General features: G+C 36.7%; 1 protein-coding gene across 1 annotated transcript in view; it reads right to left on the bottom strand.

The window, feature by feature from the left end:
* The window catches only part of LOC107549118 (NHS-like protein 1), a 111,062-nt gene that overhangs the window by 13,142 nt on the left and 77,540 nt on the right, over window positions 1-20,380 (bottom strand). Inside the window, exons 2-4 of the mRNA XM_016230091.1 lie at window positions 5,798-5,950; window positions 2,556-2,683; window positions 504-696 (exon numbers count right to left, since the gene is read on the bottom strand). Of these exons, the coding sequence (XP_016085577.1) occupies window positions 504-696; window positions 2,556-2,683; window positions 5,798-5,950 (474 nt within the window). The remainder of the gene's footprint in view (window positions 1-503; window positions 697-2,555; window positions 2,684-5,797; window positions 5,951-20,380) is intronic.

The following is a 20,380-nucleotide window of genomic DNA, read 5'->3' as shown; positions in this document are numbered from 1 at the left end:
ATTCTGCCTGAGGAAGAGACTATGTAGTAGGTGAGACTGTGTTCTTTTGGATAAGGTGTGTGTGTGTGTGTGTGTATTTCACAGTGATGAATTTGTGAGACTTAATGCTCAAACAGATAACTCTCAAAGGTCAAAGAGATTGAGGAAATGACAGAACTGTTAATATGAGAATTGTTAATGCACTCATACACATTCATGATCGATCTATCCACATGGTTATGTATCCAGAACAGGCAGTAAGTAGTGATCATGCATGCAGTGCTCAAATGTTAGGTACAGATAATAAATAAGTTATTAGGAATTACAAATAAAATCCAGTAACAAATTCTAAGATTTTGGTTAGAGATCCACATGAAACAAACTATGAGTGTAACAGACCAACTATATGAATTCTAGACTGACAAACATAAGGACTCTCCAGAGACATAACATGGAAGTGACATTTTTAACGTTTCTGCAATGCTGGCTGGTTTGCCTGACAGCTGATGGGATATATTTCTTACCTGTGACATTGATGGGGACAATATCTGTGAGAACGGCCTGCGCCTGCTGCCTCATCTTCTCTTCTGGAGTGGGCAGGGGCGGAGCTTTGGACCGTGACATTTGTCCATCAACCTCAACCCCATTCACCTGCGCTGGACTCTGTGCTCTCATTTGGCAGGTGTCTTTCTCTTCCTCTCCTGAAGATGCTGTGGACTGGAAAAGAGGTGAAAATACAGTGAGTTTCATGACTGCAGGGGGCTTATAGAGATAAGTAAGCAGAAGAAAAAGAAAACAAATAAAGCATTTTTGAGACTAGTAGGGAGTTTCAGACTCAGAGCTCCTCTTTAACTTTAGCCAAGGGTTGTTTAAGGGTTCTGTGCCCCGACTTATTGGAGCTCCAGGAGTATACAGAGCAGTTTCACGGGCAACTGACCACCAAACCACACATTCACATAAACACACTGAGAAACTCAGAGAAAGAATACAGAACGAGAGCTGAGAGAGGGGGAAAACCAGTGAGGTGTTAAAACTCTGTTCACGCATTGTGATTTTGAAATGGGAACGCCGTTCGCAGCAGAGTTACAAGTGGACCATCTGAAGTTTCAATCCAACACCTGGGCCTCCCTCAGCCTCCCTAACAAACCAACTGTAGTTAAATCACCGCAATAAATTTAATTATCCATCCAGGTCACTAACAATAGTGCAAAACCTATTCACAGCAACTGAGGTCTTGTTTTATGATTTCAACATTTTATTACCCATCCTGCCTCAGTCAGAGAGGTATGACTTTCACTGTAAAATAAACAATACTTCTAAAAAATGCTGCTTCTACAAAAGCTTTCTCCAATAAAACAGTTAAATGAATTTTTTAAACCAAAAATCTGCAGCAAAAACCTTTTCAAAAGCAGCAAACAATTTTTATGTTTTATGATGTTAAGGCAGTGAAATAGCATCCTGAAATGTGAAAAAAGGTTCTCCATGATATAGCAAAAAGCAGGAGAAAGAAAAAAGAAAGAACAAGAAAAAGGAAAGCAAAAGGCCTGTCCAGCACTGTAACCTGAGTTAACCTCAATCCCAATGGGGTGGGAAAGCGGGTCTAGGGTGGTAAAAAAGGTTAAAAGGGCATGGGATCCTTTAGGGAGGGCTAGGGGTAATAGGAGGACAAAAGGACCCCTGAATCTTTGCTTTCACAGGGTCTGACCTTTCCAGGGCCCCTGAACGCAGTGTGCTTAAGTGATAAAGACAAGAGAGAATGAGGGCAAGGGTAAGATGGTCGTGCTATAAACAAAATTGCATAATTATTTCTTGCTAAAACTTTCATGATTGTCCAATTGAATTCATTCAGTTAAAGTCCTTTTCTTTCAAACCTGTCTTCAATGCGCACAGGCTGAACAGCAGCTCTGTAGAATGAAAAATCTCAGTAAATAACACAATCGCAGTTGTTGCTTTCTAACACATTCTGAGTGATAGTTTAATTAGCGTGTCAGTCTCCTGGGGTTCAGCTCTCATAATGGGGCTGACAACATTAATGAAGCCGGCAGAGATACTGAAGAACTGAGGCGGGAACTCCACAGAGGCACATGTGGGAGGCTTGATTCAGTACCCAGAACCCATCTGCAGGCAGACACTCTCTCCAGCAGAGGGTAGCCCAATCCTACAGGCTTCTACACAGTCACTGCAATCACAGACCAGCTTTCTGTACTGATTCCATAACAGATCATTCTTTTTATACTATACTAACAAATAATACACTTTACACCACTTGAATTCATGTCTTTTTTTTTATCAGGCATTAGACCATTAAAATGTACAGTGAAAAACACTGGATGTTTCAGTACATTTGAAACCTGGCATGGCTAAAAAGAGTATAAAATGCGTTAAACAAACTTACATCTAGTACATACATATATGTAAGCATACTATAAACAACAATAATAATTGTTATTATTATATTTTATATGAATATAAAATAAAATATAATAAAAACATAAAAATACAATAAAATATATAAAAATATAATAAAATATAAAACCAGTACTAATGACCAGGAAAAAAATCTTAAATAATCCTACCTTTTTATCAGCTTCATCATCTTCTATATCCTCGTCCTCATGTTGGGAGTTTGTGGAGCCTGAGAAGGTGGGCCCCTGTGAGTAGTACTGTGAGCTGCGGAAGCCATCTTTCCTCAGTTTATCACATTCTGTGGGAACAGAGCAGACACATCAGGACAAGTTTGAAAGAAAGTTTTTATGAACTTTCAAACATAAGGTATAGAAGCAGATCATGTTTATTTGGCTCCCTCTAGTGGTCTGAGAGTGAAAGCACCATTTTTAGAACATGAAAATTAGTAATGATGAAAAGAGGAATTGTTTCATCTTTGAAGTAATAAAAAAAATTCTATTAAAATTGTATTTTGCCCCTTTACACTTGTGGATGTTAGACAAACTTTGTAAAGAGATTTTAAAACAGTAGTGGACAGAGATGTGTTCCGCTCTGTATGTTTGTGTGTGTGTTTGACAATGTGCAGGCTGCATCATAAATACTGGCTTTTTAAGCTAACTGTTGCAGATGGCAGCTACATCCCCTTGGCACACATCCCACAATCCCTTCAGTCATCCAGTCAGCTGAATCCAGCAGTCTATCTGCTGACAAACACGCGCTCATCTTCTGCATGTCTTTCCTTATTTACTGACTTTCATTTTATGACACTGAACTGCAGCTGGGTAATGCACCCCATTAAATAGCTGAAGTGTGCCATTTCTGTGCCACTAACAGCAACAAACTGAATTGCAAAAATATTGAGTTGTTTCGCAAACACGTTTCCCAAACGATTCTCTCATTCTCCAAATTTTTTTTTTTCTCTCACTATTGTTGTCGTGCTGGTGAAAATGCTCAAGCAAACAGAGCGATGTTTTGATAGCACCACCGAGTCTAAAAAGGGGGACAATATGCAATTGAAGCATATCTAAATTCGAAAATTAAATGCAAAAAAAAAAAAGAATGATACAAAATTACTTAAACATAAAAAAAAATCTTATTTAAATGTTTAATTGCGTTTGTGCATTAGTTCCACTTCTACAGGAAAACCCGGCAGTTCTTAAGCCAAATTTTTTTTTTTCTCTCACTATTGTTGTCGTGCTGGTGAAAATGCTCAAGCAAACAGAGCGATGTTTTGATAGCACCACAGAGTCTAAAAAGGGGGACAATATGCAATTGAAGCATATCTAAATTCGAAAATTAAATGCAAAAAAAAAAGAATGATACAAAATTACTTAAACATAAAAAAAATCTTATTTAAATGTTTAATTGCGTTTGTGCATTAGTTCCACTTCTACAGGAAAACCCGGCAGTTCTTAAAAGCTGAAGAATTCCAAAGCAACTCTGTTATTTTGACAGGAAAATACAACAAAGTATATCGTTTACATGTAGCGCATCAATTCTGCATGTTATGTAAGACTCTCGCTCTTTGCTCACAGTGAGAGAAAGCGACGGTGAGTCGTGCGCCTTCACACTAGAAACACATTACGCCAAATACACAAACACAGGTGCACTGCGCATCCATTCAAATGAACTGAAAAATATCAGATCGCTTGACGGAGAGTGAAACTCTGAAGCGCTCAGTCAGAGTGTTCTGTGAGGGAAAATATATCTGTGTTAATCATATACTCAGCCTCCAACTCGCACACTGGAGAGTAAAATATTAGACATCATTTAGTCGCCCAGAGTGAAGATTTAGTCGCATATGCGAGTGATTTACACGCAATGTAGAGGGTTGACAGTCTATGAGCACGAAGCTAACAGTTTTAAATTTCAGTTACTGTGCACGTTAAAAACTATTGATAGTCTTTTCTACGCCCGTGTTTTGTTCTCACAGACACCCGGTAGCAAGTAACAAAACAACATTAAACTCTGGCAAGAAGATAAAGTCCTTTTTGCAAAATCATAGACATGTATTTACAAATCAAGTATAATGGGAACACAGAATGATCTTGGAGAGAGCTTTACCGAACTGACTGTCGTAACCGAATGCGACCAGGGTTTAAAGTCTGAACGAATGACTGACAGCCACAGCGGAGAAGAGTGTAAACTTTAATGTAAGGACTTAAATATTCATATGTAGCTCACATTAAGCTATCGTATGGCTTCAGAAGTAACACAGAATAATTCGCACAAGCGGGGAAAAAAAAGAAAAAAAAATATCTCGGGATTTGGATCGGCTCTCTCTGACCGATACCCGATCCGAGAAAAATGGCACGATCGGAACCGATACCCGATATGAATATCGGATCGGCGCATCCCTACATCAAACCCCGGAACTAATCGAGCCGTTTGTGCCAGGCTCGGGAGAAAGGTATTGTAATAATGTAAACTATGTAAAAAATAATGCATTTTTCGAACCACCAAGCATGAGAGCATGTTCTAGTACACCCCCAAAACAAAATCAAGACATTGTAAAAGAGCATAATAGGACCCCTTTAATATATTTGTGAATGGTGACTGGAAGGGAGCAACATTTACTTTTAACCCACGGCCCTTGATCAAATTAGATTTTTTGCCCTCCATGTTAAAAAGTTTGGCTACCCCTGCACAAGAGCAACAACCATAAGAGACAAATCCAGACAATGTAACATAAAACCAGACAGACTGTTAAAACGTCTTCCTCTAATTCTCCAAAACCAGCATTTATTTTGTTTGCTAATCCTTTACGGTTTCCATCAACACTTATTTGTCAGCTAAGACACAAGCAAGTTTACAAACACTTGTCATAAAAAAAATGTTCAAGTAAGCTGTGAACTTCCTCTGATCCGCATGTGTGCTAAGTGTTGTTTGTCTTGGCAGATTAAAAGTTTTAAGCGCTGACTTTTTTTTCATAATTACAGAGAGATTGGCAGAAAAGAAAATGCGAGTGAAAAGTTTACTGCAGCTGCTTTGGGAAAGGTGTTTGATGGTACAGCTCTACCTGTCTTCATGTCTTCCTCTCTGCCATCTGAAGGCCTGAAGTCTCTATTATAGTAATATGACCTACACACCTGTGCCTGCATAATTAATCAGGCTTCACATCAGCCACCTGCACTGCTAGATCAGTCTCGGGTTACAATTAACTTCTAGTCCAAAATCTGCTTGCGCTGAGCTGTACTGCTAAATCGACCCCTGGATGTCACTAACAGGCCGTTTCACAGGTGTCCAGTGAACGAATTACATCATGGGCACGTTTACCTGCTGCTCAGTGTGTTTGTTCCATAGCAATGCTGATGTTATGAGCACTGCAGCGGGTCTGATGTTGAATCTGGTGTGCAAGGTGTGCGGCTCTTACCTCTGAGAGCTGTTTTCAGGTTCACTTTGGCCTGGAGGTGCAGGTCTTCCACGCAGGCTGGTCTGGAGCCCGGCAGAAAGACGTTCTCCTGCTGGTGCCATGGAGCCGTGTAGTGCACAGTCCACTTTTTCTCTTCATCCAGATTAGATACGGCTAAAAAACACACACACACACACAAAGAATAAAAATTATTTATATGCCATAATAAACAATCAACATACCTATTTATTCATGCACAGAACATGCACATATAACCAAATGCAAGTAATAGCGACCAAACGTGTCTATTTGTGGACTCACTGCGAGTCAAAACAGAGCCAAAAGTACTCCTGCAGGATTTCAATTTGTTTTAAAGTTGGCTACAATCTTGTGCTTAAACTTTAACTTGGTGAACCCTAAAAACTTGAACCAAAGAGTGAACAAGAAGACCGGTACAAGCTAGCAGAGGTGCAAATGGGTCATGACGTAAAGGGGAATCTTGGAGGAAAGACCCCTGGAGCTGTCCCAACAGCAAACAAACAAAAACAACCAGCTGGTTGTTTTACCATGAGAGGAAGGGAAAGTAGAGGATTAGCGGTGGGAGTTTTCTCACAGGTGTGAGGAGCTGTGTGTCCACAGGTGGCACTGGGCCGTTAGGCTGTGATGGCCCATCATGAGAGAGCTGCCAGACTGACAAGCAGAGCCCACGGGAGGCCATTGTGTTTATTCAGGAGACATCAGGACTTTCAATATAGAAGTGATTTCTTGCTCTTCAGAGAGACTAATACATACTGATCTGTGACTGTTAATTAATCTACCAAGGGCTTCTGTGCACAGCTTCTGGTTTCTCTATGGCCAAATGTCATTATTTTTTACATTTAGTTTTCAATTTGTAAATAAATAAATACAATTAAATCATTAAAAAATATCATAACCCTAAAAACAAAACTAAAAAAGCCATAAAACAATAATAGAATTGAATGAAAATACAGAATAATAAATATACCGAGAATTTTATAATACATTTTTACATTTGTTAATATTTTTGAAAGAAGTCTTATATGCTCACCAAGGCTGCATTTATTTGACAAAAAATACAGTAAAATGTAACATTATGAGATATAAATAGAAAATAATAAAGAATTAATAAAGTATTTTCTAATATATTTAAAGCAGACTTTTTAGTTGCCAAAACAGTTATACTGTTTAATATGTTTCTGGAAATCATGATGTCACTGTACCTTTTGATTCATTTAATGTATCCTTGGTGAGTAGAAGTATGATGTTAACTTACACAGGGCTCGACGCTTACTTTTCTTTTTAGGAGCACTTGTGCTCCTAACTTAAAAAATTTAGGAGCACGTTCAAAATTTTAGGAGCACCTTCTAATCAATAATCCAAAATGTTATCAAAAAGTAGCCTTCCCATTACGAGGTAATATTTGACTCCTCTAACTTTATTAAAAGTATGTCATCTTTTGTCAAATTCTTAAATTATATTTTATAAGCTTAACAACAGAATAAGAGTAGAATAAGAAACAAGTTAAAAATCAAATGAAATCAGTATTAACAAAAATAATTTGTAGAGGTGGCACAGAAGAACACAAAAGTGTTGTTTGATGTACTTTCAGACATTTAATGAGGCTCAGAAGTGGAATGAGTGCAATTAAATCCATAAATCCATGATGATATTAATGTTTTAAATATAAAATTTTGAATATAGAAATATTAAATGATTTAAATAACTGAAAAGATAAAGCAGGTGGCGGCAAGTCACTGATTTTTATCACTGAATCATTCATTCAATTGATTCATTCGAACGGCTGATTCATTCAAGAGTGACTGTCTTTATGAATGGGTAATCATGAATCACTGACTCACTAGATTCGTTTAAAAAAACTGTTCGTTCATAAACGAAACACCGCTGTGTTTGAATGGAGATGCGCAGCGGCTGAGCTGTGACTTTGTTTTTAAACTATTTTCGAAATATTTCGAAATACAACGAAATAGAGCAAAATCAGACAATAGTGTTATAGTCAGACAATGTAAGTAACTTAAAATTAACTTCTTGTTTATTGAATTGTATTGTATTAAATCAGTTATCACATTTACAAACTCCCTTAAAAATCATTCAAAGCTGTCACTCATCATCTTAGTTCATCGCGAGCTCACATTTATAATCAACGAAGCTCTCTACACTGTGTGATGAATCTCTTATTTACACCCTGTCTACACTTTGCTTATGAAGGATTGGTGAGATATGTCTGTGATACATTACTCGACGCTGCAAAAACACGTAGAAAGCTTTGAAGCTTCCCTGAGCGCAATCACAAGTATGATGATGATCGGGTCAGTCGCACTGGTGCTCCTAAAATAAATTTCATAGTCGCACGCAGTAGTTTTCAGTCGCAAATGCGACTGAAATGGTCGCACTGTCGAGCCCTGAACTTACAGAAGTTTGGATCTAAAAGTATAAATTGAAAAGACACCAGTGGTGGCAGGGAATCAAACTCAAGCAATCAAAGTGTGAACACAAGTTTTTTCATTCCCTCTCCAGGTTGTGCTCTCTTCATTAACCACAACACTGAGTCTTTGAACTTATTGTTGTTCAAATCAATTCTGGGCTACAAAGAGACACATTCTCCTCAAAGGCATCATCTGTGAATGTGCAGACATCAGACAGGACAAAGCAGCCCAACACATGGGAGGATGCAGAGGGCATTTAGCACGGCGGAAAAACACGTTACAAATACTGCCATTTGTAAATGAAACGACACAAACAGCTAACAAGTGCTGTAGATTCACAGATATCTCTGTTTAGGACATATATTAACTGCTTAAGTCTGTGAAGCCTTTAGCTTTTAGCTGTGTATAATTAAGTATTCTGAACAAAAATAAAATCACCGGCTTGTCCATAGAATTCCTCCACAGTCGGAAATATTGATGCGTTGAGTTTGCCTCGTGGTTAGTACCTAAATGTTATGTGATCAGGGCTTCATCGGTGTGGTAACAACCAAACAGGTCAATAATCTACCAACCAGCTGACTCTGTCACATAACCAGACCAACACGGAATCTGCGCAAACAGAATTCCACAGAACTGGAATATCATTGGAGTTCTACATATCCCTAATTCTTGCATGTGTGTAAAGTGCACAATTTAGGTGCCCAATGTATGTAAGCAACTGTTTTCAAAAAGTCTTCCTGCACACATCGCAGAAAAAAAAGGATACCCAAACACATTTGTTCATTTGATCAACAAGACCATTTGCTGGACAACAAAACCAGATGCACAAAAAGCATTAAACAACCTTCGTACTCCGTGGGAGAGATAAGAGTGAGCGAGCCCTTTGAAGTGCCTACAATAAATATCAGATCATTCCAGAATAGGCAATACACACACTCACACAGCCCAGTCCACAACCCATTAAACCTGTCTGTGTGCTTGTGAGGAGTGAGGAGAGCGGCGGCAGGAACAAAAACCTGCATTGTGCCCAACATCAATCTCCACATCAGCCTGAGCTCAGCACTCAGAATCAGCCTATTCAAAACTCCCATAATCCCTCTGGTCCTGCTCGTACCCACACTAAACACACACACTTTGCAGTCACCATCCACAACGTGTAACACTGGAATATGGATGAGCTCATCCAATTAATTTAGGCTCAGAAGATAAATTATCACAATTAAAAATGAATCACAATTTTAAAAACTGTTTATTATGTTCTGTACTACTGAGACAAAAAAATAAATAAAATAATAATTTTATATATATATATATATATATATATATATATAAATATAATTAACACTGGATTATGTTTTATGAAAGCACTTTCATAATTTTTAATGCAATCGTATTAAAGCATTTAATGTCAATGAAGTAGATCAACCAGTGTCTGGTTCAAGAGCAAATTGTATTCAGCCATTATTAAAAAGTGTCTTCCACAAATTGTGAATCTATGTTGATTAGTGATGCACAGATAATACATTCTGATTAATACAGATAAGACATTAAAATATATGTAAATATTAAATTACAATATTCTTAATATATTTAATATCTTAAAAATGTACTTTTAATATCTATTTTTTATAATGCACTATTTCTATATTATAAATTCTATACAATTTTAACTGAAAAAAAAATCACAAAATAAAACTAATAGTTAATTAAATAATTTGTAGTGTTAGTTTATATTAAATGTTTAAGATATTAAAAATTACCTCTAAGAGAAAATGAGATGAAGTCTAAAAGTAAACTAGCCTACGTGTAAAATCAGCACGGAACTGAGCATGCACAAAGTTACACTGTACAATTAAATATCGACAAATGCAGATAAATGAAATAGCATTTAAAAAAAATATATTATCGACTGATAACTGATACGGTACCAATATATTGTGCCATGTCTAATGTAAATATTTGAAACCCGAGTAGGTATAATAAAAGATGCACACAACCGCAATTTATGCGTGACAGGGTCATTATCTGGACATCATAAGCAGAATCAAGGTGTTAACAGGTTTGTCTGTTAAGTGTACAGGAAATGACTCATCTGTCCATGTAGAAATACAGATTTACAGCTCTTTATGAACTCTGCACTTACAAACCTGACAAAGTACTGACCTGCCACACAATCTGACACATTTAATGAAATCTCTTAAATTTACAATAAACCACTAGCTGATAGATCAATAAAACACACAGCTATTGAAACAAGTTCACAAAACTAGCTAGAAACCAGTCTGATCTCCATCAGCACTGAAAGAACATGGTCAACGAGTTCTTACCCTTGCGTTTGAAGTATTTAATGACTGACTTGAGCGAAGTCCCAATGAACACCATTATTCCAGTGTGTAAGGCAGGTGGATCCGGTGTACAATTGTCTCGGCCTCCCAATACACGGGAGCGCTGGACGAGCAGTGTGTGTGTGTCCACAAACCTGTGTCCTCCTGCCAACAAGTCAGTGTGTGCCTCTCCCCATTTGATCAATGCTTATCGCCTCCACAATGAGCCCCTCCTACATATACACACACCCTCAACCCAACCCTGGGAAACACCTCCTCCTCCCTTACACATTCACACACACACACACACTCCTTGGGGCTCAGAGGGAGGGGTGTAGTATATGCCCCTCTGTTCATCTGTGCTTCGGTTACCAAGGAGCTCGCCAGCACAGCTCATCCAAAGTATCGACCCTGCTTCTTTTACTCTAACACAAGCTCATTTGGAAAGACAAATAGCAAATGAGATCTCTTTAATCTCTCAATTATTTCTCCTAGGCCGCAATTAGATTAAATGAGTTTTGCTAAAGTTGCAGTTTTTTCTTTTAAGAAAAGACCCCTGCTATATGTCTCCTCTAGAGTCAAGTATGGACTGAGTAGTTTTAAACTGTGCTCAGATTTGCCAAGATCTCAAAGTTTTTGTTTCTACTATAATACACAAGCCTATAGGGAAAAAAAATTACAAATGAGATTTCTGTAGTATCTTAACCGTTTTTCCTAGACAGCAATGAAATAAAACAAAAAAGGCTTTTGCTTCAGCTTTGCTCCTGAGAAAAAAGTCCGCAATAAAAATATATAAACTCAAATGTTTCTCCAAATAATCAGTATCTATTAGGTCAGTAAGATTTAAAAATAAATAAATATCTCATGCTCACCAAGGTTGCATTTATTAAATAATAATAATTGTAATAAAAAATTAAACTAATAGGCTAAATAAAAAAATACATTGCTAAATATTCTAACTTAAAACGATCATTCTAATATGCTGATTTGGTGCTCAAGAAATAATCCTCATTACCAACATTTTTATTATTGTGGTGAAAACAAAAATGATTTGAAACTGATTTTTTGGTAACAATGTAAAATTCTTTTCACTTTTGATCAATTTAATGCATTTATGCTAAATAAAAGTATTAATATATATATTTTTAAATCAAGAATAATCAAATATTCAAGACTGAGGGGACAAGTCTTAGAATAAACCATTGGAGAATCCCATAATGACCAATTACTAATCTGAACATTTTGGGTTGTCCCCCCTCAGTGTTGGCCCTGTCAACAATAGTCTCAAATATGTCTATTTTAATTTTTAAGTCATTTTATCAGAAACAATTGATACTCAAAACATAAATAAGAAATAAATTAAGTCTCCTGGGCTATGATAAAACAACCTGAGCAACAAAACTCTCAATCCGGACCATGATGTTTTGCTTCATCTGTTGTAACCAGGCATGTGTGTTCATACTTTGGACATTCACATATGTGCATATTTGTCTTTGCTGGAGGACAGAAGGAGCAGGTCTCCCACTGATAAGCCGGCTTGCCGTGTTAGCACACAGCCACTGAATCTAGACCACTGAAATATAGATCACACACACAATCTGCCCCATTGTCTACACGCGCGCACACACACACACACACACACGCACGACCCTGTTTCTTTGCATTATAGGGAGGGGGGTGGGTGCAGAGGGATCTGAATGGAAGGGGGATGACGGGTGGGTGAATTTGGACCTGAATGGGGTTGCAAATGATTACTGAACTAGAGGAGGTAATGCACTGAACACCCCTCCCCCCTAAAATATCCCAATTACCCCAACAGCAAGCCAAACTCACCCCTCTAGGCCATTTCTGATTTTTACTTGCTTATATTTGGTTGTTAAAATGTTTATGTGTAACATAATTAATCTGAAAGAGGAAACAAGCGTTTGCTGCTCTCTTTTACTCACTGCCAAGTTCAAACAGTGAGGCTTTTCTCTGCGTACAGCCCATATCCGGCCTTTTCCTCTATATCTCGAGTCTATTCTCGTTTGTGTGTGTATTCCAGACTCGCTGTTTCCATGCTGTCTGGAACGTGTACAGTATCAGGATTATGCAGCTCATGTGGGCTGCAGTAATTAACACGCTATTGTTCTGTTCTCACTCCACAGACAGCTCAACATCTCTGTCTGTCACTGCAGGATTACAGTCATTTCAGACAAATTTTCTATTTGTGTGTGTGTGTGTGTGTGTTTATGAATGTGTACAGTCAGTGTAATATACATATACCTCATGGCTAGTCACTTTAACAAAAATGACAAATGTTTATAAAGAATGAGGGAAACAAACTTGGTAAAAGCAATTCAGATGTGAGGCATGTTCGTTCATTAGTGTCAGAAATCTATTCATGAGATTCCAGTGTGAAGCTTATGAACAGCCAATCAGAGAGCTTGAACCTCGCCACTTTTCACACTTGGTCTGGGCTCTTTGCATCCGACAGATCACACTCACCCATGTTATGTGTGTGTATGTGTAATGGAGCTGTTGTCATATCCCTCCCCCTTCACACACGTATGCTTTCTCAAACCATTTCCTACTATTCTGAAAGGTGAAAATGCATCTTTACAGAAGAAAACTAACTCAGAATTGCCTATTATACATCATACAGCCTATCAAATTTGTGGGACCATATTGAAAATAATTTTTTTAAATTAAAACCTGGATATAAACTGAAAGTTAATATTGTACAAAAAAATTGAAATAAAATAAAAACAAAAGTAATGTTATAAAAACAAGCATTTAAGATTCAGTGCTATTTTTAAGTCACCAAACATTTTTTAAATTTCATTTAAATTTTTTTATTCAAATTTAAAAAAAAAAATTCCCCTTATTTATACCTAAACATAAAACATTTTTGTTGAGTTTTAAAAAATTTCAAACAAAAATGTTATAAATTAACAAAAACATTTAGGATTTAAGACTATTTTAGGTCACTAATAAAGTATGCAAATGTATTACATAATTTTACAGTTTAAATTATTAATTAGTTTTTCTTATTTAAACCTGGACATAAACCAAAAGTTTTAGGTCTCTAACCAAAAATGCAACTTGATTAATGACATTCATATAAATTTTTCAGTTCAACTTTATTTCCAATTTAAAAGACAATTTTACATTTTTATTTTTTTAATACTCATGAACTTTTTCTTCTCTCTAATTCTGTCCTGTCATAAACTTCTGTCTTCCCCCATTTTTCATTCACTCTCTGTCCAGTCATTGCTTTTGATGCTTATTTAAGTAATCCCTATTGACTTTTTTCACCCTGTGTGTTTGTTGGTCTGATCTTAAAAGCATTCGTCTGATTTAGAGAAACAGCGAGTGTGTGGCAGGTACAAGGAGACCTCCAGCCAGCACTGAACCTGTTCAGAGTGTTTGTTCAGTGTACTGAGTTCAGCTCTCACATACTAAAACACAAACACAGCTGTCTCTGCTACCACTAATACAAATATTCTGCATTTTCTATCAGCAGTTAGACAGTTTGGAGTGGAGAGAAAGTTGGGGTCTTCAGTTTTTGTAACCTCATTTGATAAAAAAAATTAAGTGTCATGGCATGCCAACAAATCCTTTTAACTTTAGGGAGGAAAACAGAATTAATGAAGTACACTGAAGAATCAGGATTTCAGAGAAGTTAGAGCACAAAAGCAGATGCTCAAAATCCACATATTATTGCAGGTTAGTTAGAAAGATTTGTTTCTTTTCTTTTCTTCAAGGTCAGTCTTAATGACACAGGGCACAAGGGCTGCTTTCCCACAAACCTCGGACATGCAATCAAACAACTCTCAAGAGACTTGTTTAGACAAACAGTCACACACATACATTTCCTTCTTTCTTTCTCACTTTTGTCTATAGCATTGTAACGACTGACCTGCAACGTCAGAAATCACTGGGTCTCTATAGAAAGCACGCAAGAGATAGAGCTAGAGAAACTACACAACCTGAACTGCACATGCATAGATCACTAACTGATCACCATATTCACTAGATGTCTCTGAATATCTGTTCTCTAGAACAGTTCACTAATGTCTTTTCTTGATTATAATTATTTTTTTATTTTATAATAATATTATGTTGTATATAGTTTTATATACTGTTCACTACAATAATGCACAATATACTACATTTAAATGACAAATGTAATTTAAAATGTAATAAACTACCATTACTACAGAAATTACTACACCTGGCACTTCTCTATTTTTTTTCATTGTATTTTATTGTTTATTATATCATACAATAAAATACAGCTATTATATTATATTTACTATGGAATGGTTTACTATTAGTATTAATAACTTTGGCAAAATATTGTGTAAAATAATCACATCTATAAAGTACTTTGAAACTAGAGAATATAACTATGAAGATGTACTAAAAAAAGTGGAAGCTTGATGTGGAGCTCATGAGGTCAACACGAATAAGGAGGAATCTTTTGTTAGTTCAAAACACACACACACAAACTCGGTGTAATTGTGCCTCTGCTTCAGACCCCAAACACTTTGTATTTACCCATAACAAATTACTCAATCCCTCACTATGAGACCCAGTAGCTGTAAAACACTTATCAACCGTCTACTGCCAAACATGAGACAAGAGAAATCTGCATAAAAACAAACATCGCCTACTTGGTTTTGAAAGAAAGGCAATAAAAGGCTGCAGGCTTGGAAAGTGTTTGAAATCAAGCCTGGCTTATTAGCATTTAGTTTGATTTGCAGATAAGGCTTGTTAAGAGAGGAATGGGCTGCTAGGAGGACAGAAAGCATCCAGACCGACACACCGATCCTGTGTGAAGATTCCTCAAGTCACTAGGTTTAGAGAGGCCTGTGTTGTGTCATATTGTGTTTGCCCTGAAAGGAAAGTCTCAAGCCATGTCTGGCCATAGCGTGTCTGCATCAGAGTATGTGTGTGTGTATAAAAGGTCAGGCATTGTGTTAAATAATAGGCTTGGGCCCCTCAATGAAGGCATTCCTCGCTATTGTATCGTCAACGAGAACATCTAATGGTTAAAGCTAGAATGAATACAACACAGAACGTACAAGCTCACTGAGGGAGGAGAACCTTGAAGAAACCACAAACGCCATCAGATCTGATGAATAAAGTTCTGACAATAAAAAAGGGAGGAAAACCAGAGATGAGTGAAGAAAAGAAAAAGAATTCCCTTTGAAGTAGAGTCATTCAGAAAGCCACACCTTGGTGAGAACACAGAAAAGCTGAGCATGAAAGAGAGATGCAATAAAACATAATTTAAAGGGGAAAGATCTGACTGGAGGGAAAGCATTAATGAGTCAGCTTCTTTACGAATTACAAATAACTGAAAATTGATTCAGATCAATAGTTGACGTGGGGAAACCCTTTTGAGAAACTTTTACTGAACCTTTTGTCAAAGTGCAATTTTCTCCCCCCAGCTACACAAGTGTCTCTTTTAACTTTCTGTCTTACTCCATCTCTAAAATGATCAAAAAAGTAAATAAATGAAAAAGAAAAATTATAACTATATAAATATATAAACAATTACATAAAATTATATATTACATATATTTAAAAAATAAATAAATGCATTTTACTACCAGAAAATGACTTAATGGGATAGTTCACCCAAAAATGAAAATTAGCCTATTATTTACTCACCCTCAAGCCAGCCTAGGCGTATATGACTTCCTTCTTTCAGATAAATCCAATCGGAGTTATATAAAAAATTGACTTTGATCTTCCAAGCTGTTTAAATGGCAGTCAGCGGGGTGTTGCAGTTCATCAGTCTAAAAAGAAGTGAAATAAAGTGCATCCATCCATAATAAAAAGTGCCTCACATGGCTCCGGGGGGTGAACAAAGGCTTCCTGTAGCGAATCGATGCGTTTTTGTAAGAAAAATATCCATATTCAAAACTTAATAATCACTTTAATCTAGCTTGCGCCAACAGTTGTACACGGAAGCAGAACCGGGCGGATGATGTAAGATGTCGGCGTTGCGCATGCGCCGGTGAGTCTCGTGAAAACCAACGTTTGTTTATAGGAGCAAAGGAAGCAAAGTTTCCTTACTTCAGCAATGGAAAAACAGTCTCCTCTTGGCTTATATCGAAATCCTCCGACATTCTTCTTTACAAATTCTCGTTTTGTACTTCTAATTCGAGACCGTTATTTTGTTTTGATCTCTCCCCTGTGCTTCCGTGTTCGCCACTTCTGAGCGGCACATGCACAACGCCGACATCTTATGTCATCCGCCCGGAACTGCTTCCGTGTACAACAGTGAGCGCAAGCTAGATTAAATTGATTATTACGTTTTAAATATGGTTATTTTTCTTACAAAAACGCATTGACTCGCTACAGGAGGCCTTTGTTCACCCCCTGCAGCTGTGTGAGGCACTTCTTTATTATGGATGGATGCGCTTTATTTAACTTCTTTTGGACTGATGCACTGCAACACCCGCTGACTGTCATTAAACGGCTTGGAAGATCAAAGACAATTTTTTATATAACTCTGACTGGATTCGTCTGCAAGAAGAAAGTCATATACACCTAGGATGCCTTGAGGGTGAGTAATTCATGGGCTAATTTTCATTTTTGGGTGAACTAACCCTTTAAATTTGGTCCCTGCATATAATATTAAACTGGGATAGAGGAAACTAGTTTAACATAGAAAAGTTATACTTGCAATGCTGCATGCAAACTAATAATAAACAATAAGTCAGCAAAACCAAATGTAGTCCTATTAGTGTGTGGATTTTTTCCCCCCCCGGATTTCACTAAGTTTCCTGCACCAGAGGCACAGTCATATTTGGCCTGTTCTTCGATTTTCTTGTCTGAAGGAGAACAACCACCCTGGCTGGCTATAAATAAGACCAACGACAGTCTGTTTTCTGAACACAAACAGGCCTGCAATGGTCAGCAAGTTGTCTTTTCTACAGGACACCAGGTGGGTAGCTGCTAATGAGTCCCCCTCACATAAAGTCTTTTCAGCATGTTTCTCTCTGAGCCGTTAGAGCCGTTTGTTGGGACACTGAGGCGGTTTTGTCCAGACATGGTTAGAGTAGTAATTCTGTCTGTTTTGCAGGAGATTTAAGGGCTGGATAAAAGTAATTTGTGCCTTTCCATTTTAGTTCTATTAAAGGAAAATAATTTGATCACATTCTCTCCATGACATACGCTATTAGGGATGTAACGATTCACTCAACTCACGAATCGATTCACGATTTTGATTTCACGATTCGATTCACGATATTTTTTTTTAACAAAATGAGATTTAAACAAATTATAAATTAAATGTGTCCTTTTATTATTGCTTGGACAAAACGCTGCACATTTCTTTGTGAAATTGAAATATAACACTATAATAATATACTAATGTAGCACTTGCATATTATTGCTCTTTTGTTGGTTTTGATTGCTTCTATTGTCCTTATTTGTAAGTCGCTTTGGTTAAAAGCGTCTGTTAAATAACACAATTTAAATATAATATAAATGTAAATAACAAAACTAAATTGAAATTTTAAAACAAGCCCCAAATCAAATAAATAAGTAACGCAAATAAAATAAATATTTTCATATAAACAAAATAAGGCTGTCTGTGCTCTTTCCATTTAAAATTAGAGGCAACCACTGCAATCATGATCCAAACAAAGATGCTGCATACATGCAAAATGTTTTTAATCTAAATTAGATTGTATAATTTCGAAATTTGAAGCAAAAACAGAATGGTTTGACTTCAATTTTGTGAAACTATACATAAAAATATCTGCATGAAACAGCAGACGAGCTGAATGAGACGCAGATTCACTCTCCGCCCGCAGGTGGCGCTTAAAGCATTTCTTTGGTTTCCGCTGAACTTATGAACTTTAATATGCATTATACAGAGGCAACAGGAAAAGTAAAAATGCCATCTAAACTTTTCTAAAGACAGTAAGTTCCCCTCAGACATGAATTCATATAAACGACCCCTAATTGAATCGTGATTTGTTTAGCATCTCAACTGATTTGAATCCTCACATATTTAAATCGATTTTCAACCGGTTCGCGGTTATACGCTATCATTCCAAAGTTTGGAGACAGTAAGATTTGAGCTTTAGGGACCGTAAAGACTTGGTGAGTCTCTTATGCTCGCCAAGGCTGCATTTATTTGATCAAAAGTTCAGTAAACCAGTAATACAGTGAAATATTATTACAATTTAAAATAACAGTTTTCTATTTAAAAAAAAAAGTTAAAAAATCTAAATGATTCCTATGATGACAAGCTGAATTTACAGTAGATGTTACTCCAGTCTTTAGTGTTACATGTTTAATAATGAAAACTTTTTTCAGGATTCTTTGATGAATAAAAAGTTCAAAAGAGCAGCATTTATTTGAAATAGAAATATTTTGCAACATTATAAATGTCTTTATGGTCACTTTTGATCAAACCCCATACTTATGAACAGTAGTGTACATTTTGGGTTTCCTGGAGCTCAACTGGTAGAGCATGAATTTGACTCCCTGGAACCATATGCTTCAAAACATCTTCCAAATGCATAATCATGTTTTGCATTTGTGCATCTACTTGTGGACCCCATGTACAGCAGCTGTCTGAGGGGAGCCATTACTGAAGAAAATATTCAGTTTGAGCACTTGTCTCATGGCACCTCATCTGCTGAAGATGTTCCATTGCGATGAACTGCCAAAGTACACGAAGCTCTCCATTTCCCCAATGCACAGAGCACAGAGAATTAGATGAGGTAGAATGCATGGAAACAAGTGAACCTCACACACATGGGGGCGTCTCAGGACACATCAGACATGCACACACCTCCGTCTTCTGCAGTATAGATTTGAGCGAGAGGACAAATAATTGGACAGCAGTCTTTGTCTTAAACCCTTTGTGCATTAAATGCAAAAGGTGCACATGCTGGTTGTAAAAGGTCATGGGGATAGTATGTCAATACAATGTCTCAAAGACTGTGTGCTTGTCTCCTCACATGATCAACCTTTAATGCAGCTCATTGAATTCATCTCGGTGGACAAGCTGTGTGTTCTGTCTAGTATTAATGATTGAGTCAAAGACCATCCAGCAAATGCGCATGTGACATTTGCATGAACGTATCTGACAAATTCAATAACACATAAAACATCAAGACTATTCTTTAAGATAAAAGTGTGTTTTGGAAAGATTTTATTTTTACAGTAGGATAATGTCATTAATCACAGTGTATATATTAGGGATGCACTGCAATTTCGGCCACCGAAAATTATCAGCTGAAAATGGCATTTTCCATTTCTGTCCGAAAATATATGGTGTGCAGCACCTCCCTGATTCTGTTGCATAACTGAATAAAAATAATATATTGATATTTAATATTAATATATTTGGCTTGTATTTTTTTAAAATTCAGTATCATTAAAATTATTCAGTTAAATTAAACTATTTTATATTATTTAATAAAATAGTAAATAATTATTAAAAGCATTTTTGGTTGTGTCCCCAGAATTTTCGATTTCAGCCCAGAATTTTCATTTTGGTGCATCCCTATATATTATTACTGTACTATTTATTTTAGTCCTCATTTCATTGGCTAGAAAACATTCAGAGCAATTAGCACTGATACAAACAAACTAGAAAACAAAACATAATTTGCAAAATACAATACACTACCATTCAAAAGTTTTGAATGGAAGACCCCAAACTTTTGAATGGAAGTGTATATTTAAAAATATAACAGCACCTTCAATATTCAGGTTTGTCAGTAATTAGCTGCATCACATTAATGGATTAGAGGTCAGTGAGCATCTAGTCTGCATTATTGTAATGGAGAAGAGGT

Source organism: Sinocyclocheilus grahami, unplaced genomic scaffold, assembly GCF_001515645.1.
Source record: "Sinocyclocheilus grahami isolate Dianchi unplaced genomic scaffold, SAMN03320097.WGS_v1.1 scaffold362.1, whole genome shotgun sequence".
Lineage (NCBI taxonomy): Eukaryota > Metazoa > Chordata > Actinopteri > Cypriniformes > Cyprinidae > Sinocyclocheilus > Sinocyclocheilus grahami.
The sequence above is the reverse complement of the archived record's forward strand: the minus strand, read 5'-3'. Positions and strand labels throughout refer to the sequence as shown.